Source organism: Myotis yumanensis, unplaced genomic scaffold (genome assembly GCF_028538775.1).
Source record: "Myotis yumanensis isolate MYYU_CA2020_CCGP unplaced genomic scaffold, mMyoYum1.0.hap1 SCAF_15, whole genome shotgun sequence".
Classification (NCBI taxonomy): Eukaryota; Metazoa; Chordata; class Mammalia; order Chiroptera; family Vespertilionidae; genus Myotis; species Myotis yumanensis.
In genome coordinates this window covers 33899542-33921497 of record NW_027223766.1, presented here as the reverse complement: position 1 = coordinate 33921497, position 21956 = coordinate 33899542, and the positions used below count along the sequence as shown (strand labels likewise).

General features: G+C 34.6%; 1 protein-coding gene across 2 annotated transcripts in view; it reads right to left on the bottom strand.

The window, feature by feature from the left end:
• CSMD3 (CUB and Sushi multiple domains 3) overlaps positions 1 to 21956 on the bottom strand; it is an 857474-nt gene that overhangs the window by 731661 nt on the left and 103857 nt on the right. For both annotated transcript variants that reach the window (XM_070391936.1, XM_070391937.1), the window contains exon 3: positions 5868 to 5980. In XM_070391936.1, the coding sequence (XP_070248037.1) occupies positions 5868 to 5980 (113 nt within the window). The remainder of the gene's footprint in view (positions 1 to 5867; positions 5981 to 21956) is intronic.

The window sequence follows — 21956 nt, the reverse complement described above, 5'->3', positions numbered from 1 at the left end:
TGCAGAAACGCGAAACATTTAAAATGTATGCCTTCATTTCTAAAAACATCTATAGTGTTCATAGGACGGTTGAAGCTTTGTTGTGAGTACAGTTGAAAGTGATGTATGTCTTCCTAGCTAAATGATGTCGAACAAGTAATCAGTGTTTGTGTATGCCCAACCAAATCCACATATTTATTATAACTGTCTCTTCATTCCATTTTAAAGATAATATTTAAGGAAAAGGCTGATTTGTGTCTTTCTCTGGATTGGGATTTTGAACACTTCCAACTGTTTAAATGGAAGAGAAGACACTCATGATTTAGCAAGAAGGTTACTGTAGAATTAGGATGTTTCAACTCCTAAATAGGCTGACTCTATGGAATCCGAAAGGTAAAAGACTTGAATTTGATCAAGAAGCAAAAAATGTGTTCGCATATATGATATCTCCTTGCACTGTCTTTTTAAAAAATATTTCTCATTTATTCATGAAAGTGTTTAAGATGAAGATTCATTTACTTTTATGAATCTAACCTGCCTTTATTGCCAGCAAACAATGTATGTAATTGTATTTTAAATTTATCTTCTCACAATTCAACTATCTTGCCAGAAGCATAATTCACTTGATTCTAAGTTGTAAGCTCTTCATTAAATTCCATCCTGCAGTTTAAATTGTTAAAGCTTAAGAATTGAAACTAACCCCTGAAATTAAAAACACTAAAATAATTTGATGTTTTCAAGATAAATATTTAATAAACATGTATGACAGGAAGCTGAATAGAATAGTAAATAGTATAAATATTCTTTTGTATGTTAATTATTTTAAAGGACAAATAGCTCTAGCCAGTTTTGCTCAGTGGATAGAGTGTGGGCCTGTGGACTAAAGGGACATGGGTTCGATTCAGGTCAAGGGCACATGCCCGGGGTTGCAGGCTCGATCCCCAGTGGCGGGCGTGCAGGAGGCAGCCGATCAATGATTCGCTCTCTTTCCCTTCCTCTCTGAAATCAATAAAAATAAATAAATAATTTAATTCATTAATTAAAAAGGACAAATAATACATAGATCACATATTATATACAAAAATGTATTGCAGCTTTTATAATACATATTGTTTCAATACACAACGTTTTCAGTAATTCTTATTTTTGTAATGCTCTTTCATACTAAATTCTATGTGGTTACATACATGTAACTATAAATGGAATTATATTTATAGTTATATATAAAAATAAGTCTCCAAAATGTATACAATTTACATCTGCAGGGCATTTAAACATATTTTTACATTAAGGTTATTGCTTTGTTAAATCCCTGCTCATTACAATTTTTAAAAATTTTTCAGTGTGAGAAAAAAACATAAAATATTTAGCACTGTGACTGGCTGAAAAGAAATTACTCATTAAATAATACCTAACAGTAACAGTGTCATTAGCCAGATGATTCTAATGCATGTAGTCCGGTGTTGGCAGCTTGACAAACACAGATAAATGCACTAATATCATTAATAAATAGCATTCTCATAAATCCTAATCCATAAGGACAAAGTCTTGGGAAAGTTTTTTAAAATGAAGAAAATAATACATTATTATGTAGAGGGAGATGAAAAAAAATAAATGAGATTTAGACATTAGGACCATCTTGAAATTAAAAAAAAAAAGGATGCAAGGATAAATGTAGAGGAAATGTCCAGAATAGAGGATTAATTTTACTGTAGCGTGGGTAGGGCACAGAGTTGTAGTTTGAGGTCACTGTAGATGATAACCTGGATCCAAAATGTGAGGGTTGAGGTGGGTATTGAAGAGCAGGCTTGATTTGAGTGTCTGTTCCATGCTACTGTGTCTCTAGATCTTTTTTTTTTATATTGCTTAAAGCATTACAAAGGGTATTACATATGTGTCCTTTTTTTTCCCCGCCCTTGACAATACCCCGGCTTCCCCTACCCCCCAGTGTCTTATGTCCATTGGTATGCTCATATGCATGCATACAAGTCCTTCAGTTGATCTCTTACCCCCCTCCCTCCTGCCCCCCAACCCTCCCCGGCCTTCCCGCTGCAGTTTGACAATCTGTTTGAGGCAGCTCTGCCTCTGTATCTAGATCTATTTTGCTCATCAGTTTACTTTGTTTGGCAAAGGTAGAAAGGTGCGTAGGAAGAGATCAACCAAAGAACTTGTATGCACATATGCATAACCCATGGTTACAGACAATAGGGTGGTGAAGGTCTGGGGCAGGGGGCGGGGAGGGGCTAGAAGGGGTCAATGCGGGGGAAAAAGAGGGACATATGTAATACTTTCAACAATAAAAATTTTTAAAAGGGCAGCCTTTGAAATTTCAAACTAAGTTTTCTGGACTTCACAGTCAATATACCTGTTGGCTTTTATAGCATCATTGACCATGGTTAAATAATGAACACTCATAGCTACCGTATGCCCTCTGTAAAATGTTACATAGTGTTGTGCCTGGTGTGGTAGGACAAATGAAGAGCACCACTGAAGTATCCATCTTATATAAAAACTGCTGTTTGAAATTTTAACCCTGATAGTATGGCTTCTGGGTTACTAAAGTATAAATAAAGAGAGTTTCCTCCATATTGGGGGCCCAGAATTTGAAAGACACATTCTTCTCTGGGCCTGCACAGAATTTAATAATAAAATATAACTCCTGTAGTTACATTTAGATATCTCTAGATTAAAATCTTCAGTATCAAGAACTTTTTCATTTTCGTCTTTGTTGTTAAGGGATTCTAGATCCCTGGGTTTGGAAAGGTTGGTTTACAACAGGAGATGTTAACTCTTGTGTCTTAATTCTTGATTTGAATCCAAGTGTGGAAATGGAAGCATTTCCAAGTATATTTTCTTAAATAATAAGGAAAATAAGACTACTCCCATTCCAGAGAGGCTGTAAACTTTATGCCCCAGACAGAGTTGTCAGTGCTGACACCAGGCCAGGCCTTGAGATATGGTCTCATGGCCCCTTTCCAGCACGCAGGCCTTCTTTCTCAGAAGGCCCGGAAGTCTCATTCCAAATTTGGGAGACAAAGGACTGGAAAAAGTATAAATAAAGAGAGTTTCCTCCATATTGGGGGCCCAGAATTTGAAAGACGCATTCTTATCTGGGCCTCCACAGAATTTAATAATGAAATGTAACTTCTGTAGTCGGCACTGCAGTTCAGCCTCTGCTTCGGCAGGGTGCTGTAACTGTAGTCGCTGGCCAGCTTAATAAAGGCTCCTAAATTTTGATCTGAGTCCCTGGTGGTCATCTCCGTGGGTCACCCCATTACACCACCACCCACTCCAGAAGAAAATCTCTGGAACCTGTTAATATGTTATGCTACATGGCAAGAAGGATTTTGCAGATATAATAAAGATTAGTCTTGATTACTCGGGTGGGCCTCATATAATCACATAAACCATTAAAAGCTGAGAAATAGCCCTGGCCAGTTTGGCTCAGTGGATAGAGTGTTGGCCTGCGGACTAAAGGGTCCCAGGTTTGATTCCAGTCGGGAGCGTGTACCTCGGTTGTGGGCAGATCCCCAGTGGAGGGTGTGCAGGAGGCAGCTGATTGATGTTTCTCTCTCATCGGTGTTTCTAACTCTCTATCCCTCTCCCTTCTGCTCTGTAAAAAATCAATAAAATATATTTTTAAAAATAAATAAATAAATAAATAAATAAAAGCTAAGAAATATTTCCAGCTGAAGTCAGATATGTAGAGGGGGACAAGCGAGAAGATAGTAGAGAGATATATCAGAATAGGAAGGCAGAGAGACTCCAAGTATAAGAGGGACTCAATGCTCCAGTGTTGGCTCTCAGATGTAGGACTCAAGGAAGAGAGTCTAAGGAAGAGAGAGGCCTGTGGGAGCTATGAGCAATAGATTCTTACAGAGTCTTCTGACAAGAGCTCAACAAGCTGACATGTTTATTTCAGCCTTTGAGACCCTGAGCAGAGTAACTGGCAGAGATCAAGCAGGACTTCTTGTCTACAGGATGTGAGATAATATATTTCCATTGTTTTAAGCTGCTAAACTTGTGGCCATTTGTTATGGTAGCAATATAAAACTAACAGACAGTAGAAGATACCCATCACAAATCAATACCTGAAGATTCTGCAGCATGAGAGCCAATCCCTCAATTCTACCTGGATGCCTAGTACCCTATATTTTAAGTCAGGAACTCCCACGCATACATTTAAATGTCCCAAAAACATATGAGTCCATTTCACTGAAGCACAAATGTCAGGCAGAAATTTAATGTTGCATATGTAGAAACAATGGGGAGCCTTAAGAATATATTTTAGTGTATTTCATAAAACTTGACAGTCAAATCAGAAAACACAGCAATGTCGTAAGTCATCTTCCAAGTTGCTACATTTTCAGCATACCTATTGCTTACCGAAACAATAAACTAACCTAAAATAACTTTATACGTACATGCACAGAAACAGATTTTCTAGTAAGGAGTCTTTAATAGAAAACTATTGCATTACTAACTCTTTCAATGTTGCCAAAATTGCATTACTTAAAATTAATCCTTTGTGTTTTAAACTATGAATTAAGTTGCTACAATAAAAATATTCAACTAGGGTAAAAACACCTTAAAATAATGATTCTGACTATCACAATGGGTGAAATGAAGTGGTTGGGATGCATCCTCCATTGCTAGACAAAAGAGTTCAGTAATGTGTTAGGTACAAAACAGTGCTGAACACTGCTGCAACAGGGGCATTACCTACTTAAGATGGGAAAAGGACAAAACACTTTTACTCAATCGTTTGCTAGGGGGTATTTTTATTTTCTACTGAGAAAGGTGGCACTAGGTGAAACGTTCACTTTAAGACCTGCCCCACCTGCAAACTGCTAACCTTTATCCTAAAGCAATTCTATTTTATAGAAGGTTGTTTTCTAGTGTGTTTTTTAAACGTATCATATTTTGAATTATCGTGTGCTTTACGTTTTTGTACTTATGACACTATTAGATCTGGTATGATAGAGTCCTGGAAAGGTAGGTTGGAATCTGATCTACTATTCCTATGAGTAAGGCAGGGGCTGTTACCTAAACTAGGTGTGGATTTTATTGTCACATCACATACGGAAGAAATTACAAGTCCGTGACTTCTATCTGAAAGCTTCAGGAATAAATTATTTTGCCATTGGAATATTTTCACATTTTAAAAAGAAAAACATGCAGATTCTATACATTTTTAAACACCCTCAGCAGAGCCTGGGTTACCACCCCATTATCAAACAATATTTCTGCAGTAAACACGTGAATTCCCACACTATGTGAGATCAATAAAGGTGATGTGTCCTCCAGCCAGTTCTAGTCATGTTTTGATGCCAAATGAATTTGTACCCAACCTCTAGATTAAAATCTTCAGTATCAAGAATTTTTTCATTTTCTTCTTTGTTGTTAAGGGATTCTAGATCCCTGGGTTTGGAAAGGTTGGTTTACAACAGGAGATGTTAACTCTTGTGTCTTAGCTCTTGACTTGAACTTCAAGAGAAGACAGATTACTTGTTTGATTTTTGGCAGAGAAGCAAAGCTCAGAGGGGTCAGGGTGGAGACCATCCTGCCTGAATCTCTCATCAGGCCCAGTTTCCTGTTACTCTCACATTTTATTCCCTTTTGTTAATCTCTAACCCTATAGTGATTTCATGGTCTCATTTCCTAAGACTTCAGGGAAAGACTGTTCTATGTCTAGGCAGACTGCTCTGAAGCATTAAGACCCGTCAATTCCAGCATTTTATTATATATTAATGGTGAATAACAAAGCGACCCAGGGCAGGATTTGAGGTAACAGGATGAACTGTATCTTTCTTCCATTCTCACCCTGGAGAATTTCCTTACGACTACATTAGACTGTGCGGTGGTCCTTTTTTGTTACCATCACTTACCTTCATAATATACTTTAAACCCATGAGCACTAACTGCAAAATCACTGGTCAAACGTAGCGAGAACACAGATTTGGTACTTGTTACTGGCGGTGGCAGATGGAATCCTGTTAACCTAAAAACATAAAGGAATTAATTGTTAGCGTCTCAGACATTTTACCTAAGGGTTCAAAGAGCATTAGAGCAACTTCATCATATCTCCAAGCTTTGTATAAGTATATATATATATATATATATATATATATATATATATATATACTTATATATACTAAGTAAGTATATATATATATACACATTTGTATGAATTTATGACATGTTAATTAGATCTCACTTATCAAAAGCAATTACTGTAAATATATGTAAATATAATAGTTTATTATTGATTTATGTATATGTACACAGTACTGTTTATTGTATCTATCATATTCATCATCTATATGAAAATAATTAATTTAAACTTTGAGAAATGAATTGTTAGAGTATGTGTTTGTGCATATTTTATGCTGCTGATTTTAACAACTGAGCATTTACAATTTTGTCAAATAATTTATTGTCCTAATAATTAAAAATGTATGTAAAAAATGGGAAATATTTAGTGAAATTTAATACTGAAATTAGAGATGTGCTCTAACTATGAAATCTTGCAACTGAAATTTCTAAAAATGAGAAGTGATTTTGTTTTTATCAGATTCTAAAATTCCAGTAGGTTCTATTACATTTCATTACATTTTTTGATTAATATTGTATATACTTACATAACAAATATTTACCATCTTACCCATAATTTATCACTTATCTGATTAATACTTTATTGCATATAATTATGTATAAGGTAATTTACAATTGACACTTCCAAAAGAAAAATTTTTTTAAAAGCACATTCATGGAATAGAATATTCCTAAAACAAATGAAGTTACCTAATTTTTATTTCTATGAATTTTTTTCTCATTTTAATTATTACATAAAATTGCATGCAATAGAATTATATTTTTACATACTTCCTTTTTTAAAATCAACATTAAACGTATAGGATTAATCTATACTGAAATTACCTTATATTTTCATTTCTGTACAGCAGTAGTTCTCAGCTTTGTCTTAGGTCTGCATACATTATAAAACATTATTGAGAACCCCAAAGGATTTTGTGGGGTAGATATGCCCTATTTCAACTGAAGCTGAGAAAATTTTAAGTGTACATTTATTCTTTCATTTTAAAATAATCAACCACAACAAGTTAATTTTTTACGTGAAAACTCAGACTTCATTATTGACAACAAATCCTGGCAGTTGTTTTCCCTGAAGAACAAGTCAGATTCAAGTTTTTAACCCTAATATGAGGTGACAGGAGATTTGACTTTGGGTGGTGGGCTTATGGTCCTATATGCAGATTTTGTACATTAGTAATCCACACATGAAACCTGTATTGTCATGTTAAGTAATGTCACCCCAATAAAATTTTAAAAATAAAATGTAAAATAAATAAATATAAATAAATAAATAATTAAAAAAGGAAACCTATCCAAATACTCAAATGTGGCCAACAGTAATTTATGTCACTCATTCCTTTAAGTAAATAGTTTGTTCCAACGAAAAAAAGTGGTTAGTTCAACTGACAGCTCGATCATATAACTTTTTCTCTGGGACAACCATCATATTTTGGCAGACACAGGCAGGATTTTTTGCATACTTTTTATATTGTCACACAAGTCATTGAAAACAAGAGTACTAGTGGGGGGATATTTCATGAAATAATTATAGCTTTCACAGGAACTTTCTTACATACAATAGGATTGTTTTGTTTCGTTTGCACTTCGGTAGGCTGTCATAAAGAATTCAGTGACTAGTGAGGACTAGTATAGTGTGAGGTCACCAATTCAGGTTCTTTAATGCATGAGCCGTTTTACCCATTATTACTTTTGTGACAGGAGAGCAAATGTCAGCTCAGTGAAACAAGTGAATAGTGTATCCGTATTATTATAGAAATATTTTTGATCTAGTGGGCCTCCTAAAAATGTCCCAGGACCCTCCAGCATCACGTTTTGAGAACCATTGCTGCATGGGAATTCATTGTAATAGAGATACCACACTTCATTGATTCATCCTACTGTTGATGGACATTTGGGGTGTTTAGAATTTGTCTGCTGTATTTTCATCAACACCTTTGGTAAAAGTTCACTGATACACACTTATGTAGCAGTTTCTCTAGAGTATAAAAGCATTTAAAGCTTTGGATTTTCTTATGTTTGCTGCATAAGCTACCTCCCATGGTTTAGAGCTATATTTCTTAAATTATAAACACACGAGTTGCTTTAGCTATATTTTGTTACCAAAGTATAACTCATTTGCATTATAATCAGATAGCATTTTCTGTATGAATTTGATCCTTTGAAGTTCATTGAGATTTGCTTTATGGGTCAGATAGTATAAATTTTTTATTATGTGCCTGGTTTTCTTATAAAGAATAAGCATATTGCCCTAACCGGTTGGGCTCAGTGGACAGAGCGTCGGCCTGCGAACTGAGGGGTCCCAGGTTCGACTCCGGTCAAGGGCATGTACCTTAGTTGTGGGCACATCCCCAGGAGGGGGTGTGCAGGAGGCAGCTGATCGGTGTTTCTCTCTCATCGATGTTTCTAACTCTCTATCCCTCTCCGTTACTCTCTGTAAAAAAAATCAATAAAATATATTTAAAAAAAAGAATAATCATATTATTCTCCTATTTCTAATCCAAATTACCACAAACTTACTAATAAATAGCACTCATCATTATCACACAGTTATGTAGGTCTAGGCAGAGGGTAGCTCAACTGGTTCTCTGCTTGGAGTCTCACAAAGGTGAAATCAAGGGGTCAGCTGGGCTGCATTGCTTTCTGGAACCCCTGGAACTTCACTTCCAAGTTCATAGGGCTGTTGCCAGAATTCAGTTCCAAGCAGTTGTAGGACTGAGATCCTGTCTCCTTGTTGATTTTAACTTGGGTCATTCTCAGTGGGGTTTTCTCAGTGTTTAGAGATCACCTGCATGCCTTGCTCTGTGGCCCTGTTCCTTCATCTCCATAGTCAGCAAAGGCAGTCCAAGTCCTTCTCATTCTTCAAATCTCTCTGGACTCCCCTCCTACCTCACCTCTGAATTATCGCTTCTGCCTCTTCTTCCTTCAGCATAAGAGAGCTCTTTGCTTTCAGATACCCATGTAATAAGATTGTGTTCACATTGATGGCTCAGGTATCTCCCTGTTATGATATCTGTAATATGAATTCCATTTTCAAAGTTCCTTTTTGCTATGTGAGATACCATATTCACAGGTTCTGTGGCAACCGTTATCCTAGGACTATTGCTCTGCTAACAGTATGGGTGTTTAGCATTGGCTGTATTTTTTAAATCTGATCTACTAGTTATTTAAAGGGATATGATGAAAGCTCCTAATATGTCCATTTCAAAATATATGTTGGTGCTACAGTATTAAACGTATAAAGGTTTAATTTATTTTATTTCCTAGTGAATTAAATTTTTTGTCTTAAACTTCCACTCTATATCTAATAATAATGTGATCCTAAAATTTATCTTAAATCAACATACAACTTCCATTTATTAGAATTTGTCTAGAACATCTTTATCCTTCAATCCTCTGATATCCTTATTTTTTTAAATCTATCACTTACAATCAGAATATACTTGGGTTATACTTTTATATGCATAAAAGATTATGTTTATAATTTAATCTTCTAATATTGGTATCTTTGTTTATACATATGTTCAATCAACTATAATATCCATAAAGAAGAGTGCATAAATCAAAAGTATATATACTGATGAATTATCACAAATTAAATATATTTCATATAAAAAATAAAATATTGTGCCTGGCCGGTGTGGATCAGTGGTTGAGTGTCCACCTATGAACCAGGAGGTCCCGGTTCAATTCCCAGTTAGGGCACATGCCTGGCTTGTGGGCTCAATCCCCAGTAAGGGGTGTGCAGGAAGCAGCTGATCAATGTTTCTCATCATTGATGTTTCTATCTCACTCTCCTTCTCCCTTCCTCTCTGAAATCAATAAAAATATATTTTTAAAAAATATTGCAAGGAATATTGAATACTTGCTAATGTTCCTTCCCATTTGTTACTATCTCACTCCTTCCAAAGATTACCGTTATCCTGAATTCTACAAAACAAATTAGTTATGCATGTTTTAGAGCTTTATATAAATGAAATTATACAATAAAATTATTTTGCATATGCCTTTTTTGACTCAACATTATGTTTGTACTTTTTTAGTCTTACTATGGAATTTAACTTTCATGGCTATGTAGGATTCTATTTTATGAATATACTTTAATTAATTTATCCACTCTAATATTGGTGGAATATTTTTACAGTTAAGGTATTTTATGAATAATACTGCCATAAAATTACTCCATATTTATTAGCATACATACATATTTCTATATATCCAGTAGTGAAATTGCAGGGTCATTGGGTAACTAATTAGCTGTAAAACAAATATTTTTCTAGATATTTTTCAACTTTATACTTTAATAAACTGATGTAAAAATAAAATAGTTCCCACTGTGATTAAGTTCAAATCTTGAGAAGAAGGAAATACTCTAGAATAGATTATCTGGATGGGCCCAAAGTAGTAATCCACAGGGTCCTGATTAGAGGGAGGCAGGAAGGTCAGAGGAAGAGAAGGAGATATGATAATGAAAGGAGAGTTCCGATGCCATTACTGGCTTGACGATAGAAGACCACAAGCCAAAGAATGACAAACAGCCTCTACAAGCTGGAAAAGGCAATAAACAGATTCACTCCTAGAATACCCAGGAAAAATGCAGCCATGCTGATGCCTTGATTTCAGCCAAAACTCATTTTGGCCATCAGCCTTCAGATCTCCAAGATAATAAATTTATGTTGTCTAAGCCACTAGCAGTTTGTGGCAATTTTGGCAGCAGCAATAAGAAACAAATGCATAACTCTTTTGGGGGCTCTTTAATATAATTTTTAAGCTTCTAAAATATTAGTTTATGCCATAATTGAAAATAGAAGCCGCATGGAACCTAGTGAACACTGAGACCCATGTTGATATTGTACAACACAAGCAGATGCAGAGCCCATTAGTATAAACCTCATTTGAATATAACTTTAAAAAAATATCTCTATGTAGGTAAAACATGCAAGTTTATACTCATATTAGAGGATACAAGAAACTGGGAAAAATTAAACAACTTGATCAAATTCACGATAGAGTCGTGTCTAAGACTGTAACTTATTGTGTGAATAACAGTGAACACCCTGTTCATCCTCTTTGGCACATTAATGAAATAAAAAAAACTGAACTTTTAATGTATACATAAACATAAAAATTATTTTATATGCAATCTCAGATTTTTACACTCACTTCAATATGTTAAATAATCCAATATTTTCAGACAGAATTTAAAAGATTTTTACTATTAAATTTTCCAAGATGATAGAGGACACATAAACACAAAAATTCTTTTATACGCAATCTCAGATTTTTACACTCACTTTGATATGTTAAATAATTCAATGTTTTTAGACAGCATTTAGAAGATTCTTACTATTAAATTCTCCAAGATAATAGAGAACGATAATCTGAAGATTGTTTTCCTTTTTTTAAAATCTAGTTTTCTGAAGTTGTCTTTAAATAACCAGCTGTACTAGCTTTTATAATAATATATTTGATTTTTTATTTCAGTAAATAAGGGAAGATTTACTTTTAAAGTTATTTTTAATAGTTGTAGTATTATGAGGATTTGCTCCTATTTTACTCCCTCCTGTAATACAATGCTTGATTGATTTGAAATTAAGCTCTTTCAATTATGAATCCCTTTAGTTACTTTCCTCACAAGGCTCCATATTACAATTTAATATTTATGGGTATGACTATTATTAAGCATGTCTCTTTCTCCTTTGGAGATGAAGTTTTGTCAAGTCAATGCTTACAACTCACTAGTTTATAACCAGTGCTTTCATGAAAAGCATACCTGTGAAAGGTCCTCAGTATATACCAGTTAAATTAATGAATTGGAGTGGTAGGAGAATGTGAATGGAATCAGAACACTTTCTTTAACAAACCAAAACACTGTGTTTTTTAACAGTATTCTCAAAAACCATAAGAATGTAAAATAACTCCAATTGTTAAAAAAAAAAAGTCAGCCCTACCTAGTTTAGCTCAATGGATAGATCAGCAGTCCATGGACTGTAGGGTCCGGGATTTGATTCCTGTCAAGGGCACATACCTTGGTTGCAGGTTCAATCCCTCGCAGGCTGCCCCATCAAGGTACCTGCAGGAGGCAACCAATCCAAACACATAGATGTTTCTCTCTCTCTGTCTCTCCCCTTCCCCTTCACTCTGAAAATCAATGGAAAAAATATCCTTGGGTCAGGAAAACCAAAAGAAAAAAGAAAAAATCAGAGACAGACAACAGTATTGACTGCCAGAGGGAAAGGACAGTGAGTGGAGGCAGAAGAGGGTAAAGGGAGATAAATGGTGATGTAAGGAGATTTGACTTTGAGCGGTGCATGATGCAATATACAGTTAATATATTATAGAGTTGTACACTTGAAACTTGTATCATTTTATTAACCAATGTCACCCCAATAAATTCAATTTTAAAAAGCCATAGCATATTTCTGCTTATAATGAGATTGAAGGAAAATAGACATGAGGAATGGTAAACACAGATGAGAGAGAGGCTTTATTTAACAATAAAAATGGTAACATTACCAAAATCTCAGAATTTTGTGATTGTTAAATGAGAATTCATGTGGAATGGCCTAGTATATTTTCAGGAACATAAAAAATAGCCACTAAAAATTTATTTCATTCGTGATATGACTCAAAACCCACTGCCCTTTTGTCTAAACCTGGCATGCAGTGGTTGAGACAAATTGTATTATAACACAGCATTTTCACAGAGACTTGTCATGACTTACAATAAGATTCTTGGATATGAGTTATCTTACAATTTTACTTTAGTTATACAGTTCTCAAAAATAAAACAGGTGCTATTCAGGGAATTCTCCGCTGAAACAAACTATTAACCTACTTAATTTCAAAATGAATGAGCAGAACGCAGGAACAAGTAGATATTTAAAGTAATGACTGTTCTGTGAGAATAAATCATGCATACCCTATTGATATCTGGGTACATGAAGCACAGCAAATAATTCATGGTTATGTCAAGATGGCAGTAATTGTACTATTAAACAAAAAGATGGCCATGGCCATATTTGAATAATTAGATCATTTGCTGAGAGTAAATGATCTGAAGCTTCTCTCAAATACAAAATTCCCGGAGAGGGCATCATGTGTGAGAAAGGCAAATTCACAATGTTAGGACCATGTACTATACATAGCTCTAGATATGGAAATTGAATAGATGCTGATATACATATGGATATAGATGGGGATCGGGGGAGCTAAGGATATGACTATGAACATAATAAACATATAGATAAATAGGTAAGCAGCCAGAGTTCATTTCCACTCTTTTCTAATCTTTCCGCTGTATTCAAGTGCCTTTAAATCTTAGAACTATACTTGCCAGAATATCTCCCATTATCAGTGGTGTTCTCCATTAGATTTTACCAAAGAACACACTTCCATAACATTTGGCATGTAAGTTAAAAGTGTCAGCCATCATTACGTCTTGGCAGGTAAGTGCATGACTACAGTGTGTGATAGAGGTGAGATTATTCCACAAGCTTACCAGAATTCTTCTTTAAATAATTGTTTTGGTGCTACAAACAATTGAACTTATTACTGGTGTTTTTCTACAATTTCTACAAATTCCTTATTTCCTGAAAGCTAGTGGACATTCTCTCTGACACTCATGGTCCAGCCTTAAATTGGGAATTTTTATTACTAACTATGTTATGCTTTAAGTATTTCCATGTTTTTCTTTTTTGTTTGAACCCCAAGGGATGCACAAGTGCTAAGAAACCTCTCTTCAACAAAGAAAACAGCTTGAGAATATCCTCAACTCATGTCTACAGTCACTCCATCTACATAAAACTCATTTTTTTTAGTGGTGTTGAAATTTCATTTGCAAGATCAATATTTTATCCAGGAACCATACAATATAGTATTACTAGAAATTTCCTTCCAAATCCAACCTTTACAATTTCTTCTCTATCTGCTGCAAATACTGCCCCTGCCTCCAGATCTTTTTTTTAAGTCATTGATTCATTTATCTTTAAAGTTATAAATGATCATAATTCCAAAGGCAATTTATTTGAACAACTGAGAAACACGAAGTGCAGAAAAGCTATGTCAGTCAATTAATCAATGTCAGACATTTAAATCTATTTAACAGTGTCGCCAGCTTACATAAACACCTTCAATTGTTAATGAACATATTATTTCCAACTTCCGGGGCTTTAGAAGGATGTTGAAGTTAGAGCTTATGAGTTTGGATTCTAGAGTATGCAAATGGAAAAAGATATATTCTACTGCTTATCATCAATTTGATATTGAGTAAGGTACTATTCTAAAGCAAGTAAGTATGAGTTTAATACTAGAAATTATCCCATGGCAATATTGTGAGTATTGAATGGGATATTGCTTGTAAAAATGTAACACAGTGCCTAGCACATGTTAAATATTATTTCCACCATAAATTGATAATGAACCTACCCAGGACTCATTTAAATAGCATAAACACATTAAGTGATCACTGTTGGGTGAATTACCGGGAGTAAATCTCAATGTTGCCATGTACTATTTTGTGGCGCTGGGCAGGTTTCTTCCCTCTCATTCTGTTTTCTGTCAAAATGTAGATGGAAATCTTTATGACCTACCCTTTAAATTCCTGTCGGTTTTAAATATGCTAATGCTAGCATGTCACTTGGAACACTGGCATTTAGGAAGCAGTACATGCATAGTTGCTACTATTGCTATCCACTCTTGATGGCAGATGTGAGAATTAGAAAATTCTTTCACACACCTATCAGATTTTCTCTTGTGGCACCAAGTATTGATACTTTTAATAAATTTGGATTATTTGAACAAGTGTAATCCTTCAAATATGTTCTATTATGCTCTTCTATGTTGTTGTTGTTTTTTCTTTCCTCTAATTTAGCAATTCAAGACTTATGTATTTAAATTAGTAAAGACTGATTACATGTTGTTTGCTTAAGGTAAATTTAAGGCAAAACTATGAAAAGAAAGAGATGAGAGCATTATTACACCCCAACCATTAATAAAGCTTCTCAATTAGACAAAGGAAGAGAAGGAGGAAGAGTGGGAGAGAGGAAGGGAGGAAGAGTCAAAGAGGTGAAGAGACCAGCCTTTAGGAACACACAATTCCTGAGGCTGGAGCCAATTTGATTCCCCTCAACCTTGAGATCATTTTTGGTACATTTCAAAGACATCTAACAGACATTTTATACACATGGGGATTTTACTTTCTTTCTTAATGGGCCATCCACATTCAGTAAGAAAAAAAACATGACTTTCAAAATGTATACTTTGCATTCTTCCATATTGACAATTCTTTGTTTGAGCCAGTTATGCAATGCACATCAATAAGGATTAATGGCTCTTTCTATTTCCCAGAAAGGTATTAATTCTGAACTCTTAGATTTAGCAAAACATATAATTTATATGACTAATATTATTTATCTATGTATTTAAAACATGTGTATATTAGAAGTATGGAATTTTGTCTATTTTTTCCAGGCATCAAAGGCTTTTTTCAAAAGAGAAATGACTGAACATTCAATGTCCCTAAATAGATATAGGTGATATATATATATATATATATATATATATATATATATATATATATGATATAGGTAGATAGATAGAGATAGAGATAGAGATAGAGATAGAGATAGAGATAGAGATAGATAGATACAGTATATATATAATGTTTGGGTTCTATATTCTTTGTGACATGTTCCAGTGATGAAGACAGATTATAACTGTAATCAACCTAAAATGATTATAAGAAAGATTTTGAGATTCTATGCCACCCACCAGTTTTATGGGTTTATATAAGTAGTAAATGCATTGAGAAGTAGTATTATGTGGTACATAAAAGAGAACACTGCAATTGCAGAGGTTTAAATATAGCTTTATGGTGATAAGGATTGAAGATGTTATGATAAAAATACTATACTATTTGACTTCATCTAAAATTCAGGGAAGTGGTGACTTTTTCAGAAATTTTGGTTCTGTTTAACTTTAAAAAAAAAATATATATATATATATATATATTATTGATTTTTTATAGATAGGAAGGGAGAGGGATAGAGAGTTAGAAACATCGATCAGCTGCTTCCTGCACCCCCATACTGGTGATGTGTCCGCAACCAAGGTACATGCCCTTGACCAGAATCGAACCTGGGACCCTTCAGTCCACAGGCCGACGCTCTATCCACTGAACCAAACTGGTCAGGGACTGTTTAACTTTTTAATCCCAAAGCTATTAGATAGATGCAATTGAGAACATAACCACTTTTACAATATGTACATAGCCATTAATTATACTCACTATGCCCAAAACCACTTTCTCATAAATTTTCATAACTCTAATATATATATGTATATATATATATACACACACATATACATATATACACATATACATATATACACATATACATAAATACACATATACATATATATAATACATACACACATCTGGTGAGTACATAGCACTTAATAAACTTTCTCTAGTCATTTTAGGCTAAATAAAATTATGATCTTTCTTCATTGGAATACATTATGGAGAAAAAGTAATATGAGAATGCAATGACATAGAACATATGTACAGTCATTTGTCTACCTAATTAATTAGTGAATTTGGACATGATTTATGAACTAATTTAGTGTTATCAAATGAAAATTTTAATGTCAAGTGCAAAATCATTCAGTCCATTAATCTGTTATTTTAAAATAATCATAATTCAGATCCAAACATTTTTAATTGGACTAGTTAAAATTAAATTATAAATTACTTATATACTGTTATGAGATGTTTTACTGTATATAAAGCATTTTTTAAAAATCTTTTGCATTGTCAAGATAAAACAATCGTAAAATTTTAATTACATAACACTGATGATGATTAAGATCAATAAATATTAGCAAACATAATTAAATAATGGTATAAATATTTCATTTTTATTTTAGAAATAATGCGTCTGTATATCTTGATGCTTCACTTTTAATAATGTGATTCTTAAATGCTCTCCTGAAATGCTATTATAAAACAACAGTATTTAAGTTAGTATGGTATTAGTTCAATTGTTAATAAATAGACCTATGAGATAGAGTCTAGACACAGAGTCACAGATAAATAGCTACTTGACTTGTGATCATCTGATGTGGGATAGAAAAAGATATATTTCCTATATATGGTGCTTAGTGAAGGATATATTCATATAGAAAAAAAAAAGGAAACAAAAAATGAAAATATAAATCTTCCTCTCTACTTCATACCTTACACAAAAAATCAATTCCATATAGATTATGTATCTAAATATTAAAAGAAGGTGAAGAGTATTCGTTCTAGATCTGTGAAATATGCTGTAGGTAATTTAATAGGGATTGCATTGAATCTAGAGATTGCTTTGGGTAGTATGGATATTTTAACGATATTAAAATCTACAATATGAGTAGTACAACATCCCTTGAATCAATATTAGCTAATCTTCATTATTAAATTAGAAAAAAAAGAAGGTTGCAGAGAAAAAATTTAAATGTTACATGATAGGAAAAAAAGATTCATTTAAGGAAGAGGTCAGTTTGATTGGCTGAATATGATGATACCAGTTTTTTCTTGAAGTTCTCAAGTAGACTTCAATACTAGAGGATGAACTCTATGTAGGCATATAGCTAAGGAATTATATGTTAAACACACACACACACACACACACACACACACACACAGATGTGACTACCAAAATCATATGGTTGGATATATGTAGTTATAGGTGATACAATGGTCCTTGACTACAAAAATGGTGTTACTCATCAATTTATTACCAATACCAATTATACAGTTGCTTTACAATAATACTTTTTCACAACATTTTTGTATAAGTTAGCCACTCATATTTTTCTTACATTGTCCTTATTTTCATCACTTTTATTTATATAACACACTGGAATTGCATGTTAGAATTCGTTTGTAGACCATAGTAAGGTAAACTAAGGGAACTGAAATGTGAGAAATTTAACTAACAATTTGACACAATAGTAAATCAGTTGGGAAAGTTAAATAAGTCAAATAAATATTCCCAAGAAAATATTAATTTTAATTTGGACAAGTTAATAAAATTGTGTAATCTTATATTTAAGCTATTAAGTATAGTTATGGTCATCTCAGGCCTACTCATTAGGCAAATGTTAATGAATAGTTACATCATTTTAGTAAATATCAGAGATACAAAAACAGATAAAGTCTTCCTTAACCACAAAGACTCCAAGCCTATTTAAGACCAAGAACAGATTATACTAGGTTTTTATATTAATTTTTATACAATCTTGGTAATAACAACTATTTTATATTTTTAAATATATATGATGAAAATTTAAGTAATTGTTACTTTGTAACATGTACTTGGTCGACCCACAAAATGATAGCTATTCCTAAATTTTTTAGAAAAATGTCAATTTTCTGCTTTTGTTATATAACATACAGTAATTTAGAAGTGACAGTATGCAGAAGAGGCAATGCGTACAACGTAAAATTGGTTGATATAAACAAAGTTGAATTTTTTAACAGGCCTTAATCCAATGCCCAGTAATATATTAGCTGCATGAACTAATAGAGAATAACAAGATCAATTAGAGAGAGTATGAAAATATATTGATACCATAATAAAAATTTAGTTATTACCTGGTGTGAGGAAAGGCATTATGAGAGAATAGTTAGGTCAGAATTTAAAAATGAGAACGTACGCTTTTACATGAAAGTATTTCCCCAAAATTTTCATTAATTCTGGGGAATAATCCTGCTGGGACTCCCTCAAAAGATTTTGATAATACTGAAGTATTTTAAACTAAATGAGGCTTTTTCTAGAATAAAAAATCATTTCTAAATTACTAGTGAAATTCATTTTATATTTATGAACACTTAAACTATAAATTTATGTGATCATTTTCAAAATTTTGTTTTCATTGTTGACCTAAAAATTAAGAAGGATTGCATCAATATAGTGAATCAGTTTCATAACCAAAAACTGCTTTTCACTTGCAACCAACATTTTATTGAGCGTCTATTATAAATTAATCAAGAACATAATATGTTCTCACCATTTATTGCAATATTTTACTATTTTAACATTCTCTTATCATCCCAGGATAGAGGAAGAGAACTTCAAGAGATTAGATGAAGTCTTTATATCAGCCCCTCTTAGAGATGTGGACTAACCAAGGGGAGGTGCTGATGGCAGACAGCAGAGATGAAAAATTCATAAAACAGAATTCAATGTCTGGCTATAGATGAAGGACACAGAGAGGAGGTGAAACAGCAAGAACTCAGGAGCAAGAAGAAGGTAATATGGAAGATTTCCTAGAGGAACTGTCTGCACACAATGCCTATTTAAAAATGTTATTTCTAAGCCTTGCTATTTATACTCAACTTGGTGAAGAGGAATGCAGGTGAAAAGAACAATTTTTGTAATTGATATCAGAGCCCATCAGAGCCAGAAATAAAATTATGCCATCTAGAAAAGAATTCAGATGACCTTCTGGAAACATGCTATCTATATATATAAAAGCCTAAGCAACCAGATGACCAGACGACCGGCCAGTAGCTATGATGCACACTGACCACCGGGGGCAGACACTCAATACAGGAGCTGCCCCCTGGTGGTCAGTGTGCTCCCACAGCAGGAGCGCCGCTCAGTTGACCAACGGGCGCCAGATGCTGGGCTCACAGCTGGCTGGCTGGCGAGCACAGCTGTGGCAGCGTGAGCCTCTCCTGCAGACACTCCCCCTGCGCATCCCTCCTGAATGGGACCGAGATCGGCACCAGCATCCAGACTGACTGGGCATGAGCCCGCAGTCGCTTCTCTGGTGCCACACGAGGAGCAAGGCTGTGATGAGGAGTGGTGGCTGCACAGTCATGGGCACGCGGGAATTACCCTAGGATGGGCACAGTGAGCTGGGATGAGCAGGAGCAGCCAGGATAAGCAGGAGCGGCACAGCGCCTGGCCCAGGCTAAGGCTCCTCCCTGGCCACCTGCCACTTCGTGCACTACTTTATGCTGTGCAGGATCGACGGAGACAGCGGGCTGGAGGCCGATGAGCTGGTGGGCAAGGCCAGGCTGCAGCAGCACAGAGGTCCACTGATCCCCACAAGCCAGGCTGAGGGACCCCACCGGTGCACAAATCCGTGCACCAGACCTCTAGTCTCTCTATATAAAGGCCTAAATGACCATTACAACCTGGACAACCAGATGAGTGGACGGTCAGTCAGTAGCTATGATGCGCACTGACCACCAGGGGGCAGACGCTCAATGCAGAAGCTGCCCTGTGGTGGTCAGTGTGCTCCCACAGCCAACCTCCCACAGCCAGCCAACCTCCCACAGTCCCACCCCCCAGCCGGCCGTAATCAGCCCAGAATGCCAGTCAGGCCGAGGGGCCCCACCCATGCACAAATTCATGCACCGGGCCTCTAGTTATTTATAATCTAGAATATTTTACAGTTTTTTTTAAAAGAATTAAGACTGTTAAAACTAGAATTATTTTCCATCCCTTTTGCAGCTCATGTGCTTATTTGGAAAAAAATATATAGAAAATTACTATTTAAAATATTATGTTTTCGTAACAGAAAGATAAAATATGTGCCTTTGGCTTAGCAGTTAGGCAATGAGTGTTGAGAAAACAGATATCACAGGCAGAACATGTAAGGATAGATTTTTGGTAGCAATACAGCATTTGGTAAAGCACTCCCCTCAATAACTTTAAAGGCATATCACAAGCTTATTGAGACCTTCCTTCTAGAGAAAGTGGCTAAAAAGACCAGAAAGTAAATACTGCCTGACTTTAAAAATAAATTACAACACATTTGTGCTTACAGATATACTAAAATATAGATTTATGTTACCAAAATAGGGTTCAAGCAGGATTTGGCTAGTTTTCAAGCAAAAATCTGAGGGAAGAGTGTAAAGATAACAGACTCCTAAAACTGAAGTGGCCAACTTCTTTTAGATACAAATGTGTTACTTAAGAAGACTGGAAAAGAACCAGAGAGCAAGGAGCCTCAAAGTTAGAAATAACAATCAGATTAAGGATGCCATCTTCCAAAATTCTCATGTTTCCTATGACTTCAGGATGGCTGCCAGTGAGAGAGAGAGAAAGAGAGAGAGAGAGCGCGCAATGAAGAAAGAAAGAAAGAAAATCTATTTTAGAATTAGGTTTAGGAAAAAAAACAAAACTTTGAATATAGTTACAGACATATGAGACTCAAGAAAAACAAAAAGATTGCAAGCTTACTAAATTCTACTGGAAATTATATTGCCAAATGTATCACAAGCCAGGATGAAAGCAACTTTTCAGTGAGCCTTAACACAGACTTGAAACTGCAGGAAGCTCTGCAGGCCACAGAGAAACATCCACCTGAACACCCACCTCAGGTGACCATGTGGGATAATGGCTAAGAAAACAGGTCCTCATGAATGAATCTCTCATTGTCCTGAACCCACTCCCTCACCTGGTCCACTGGACTCCATGTCCTCTTACATGTGGGGACAAATGCTAGTTATAGTTATTCCTTCTGTGTTATTAAAATTTCTTCTTTACTGAACTATTCCTACTAGTCTGAAACAACTATATCCCATTAACGAATACAATAATTAGTAAGTAATAATGCAAGACTAAACTCTGTTTCGCGTTCTCACAATGATAAACCTACTTTTGCCGTAACCTGTATATAGCAGTATTCTGATTTTCAAATACTTCATAAAAGCAATTTTTAAAGAAATATACATTACAAATATAATGCATTTATCTTAATATGGTTTGAGGATAACAATATGTTGACACACTATTTTTTCCACTGATTTTATGAAGCCCTTATGTTTGATGTGTGTATACAAATTTATGATCCCTTATATTCTC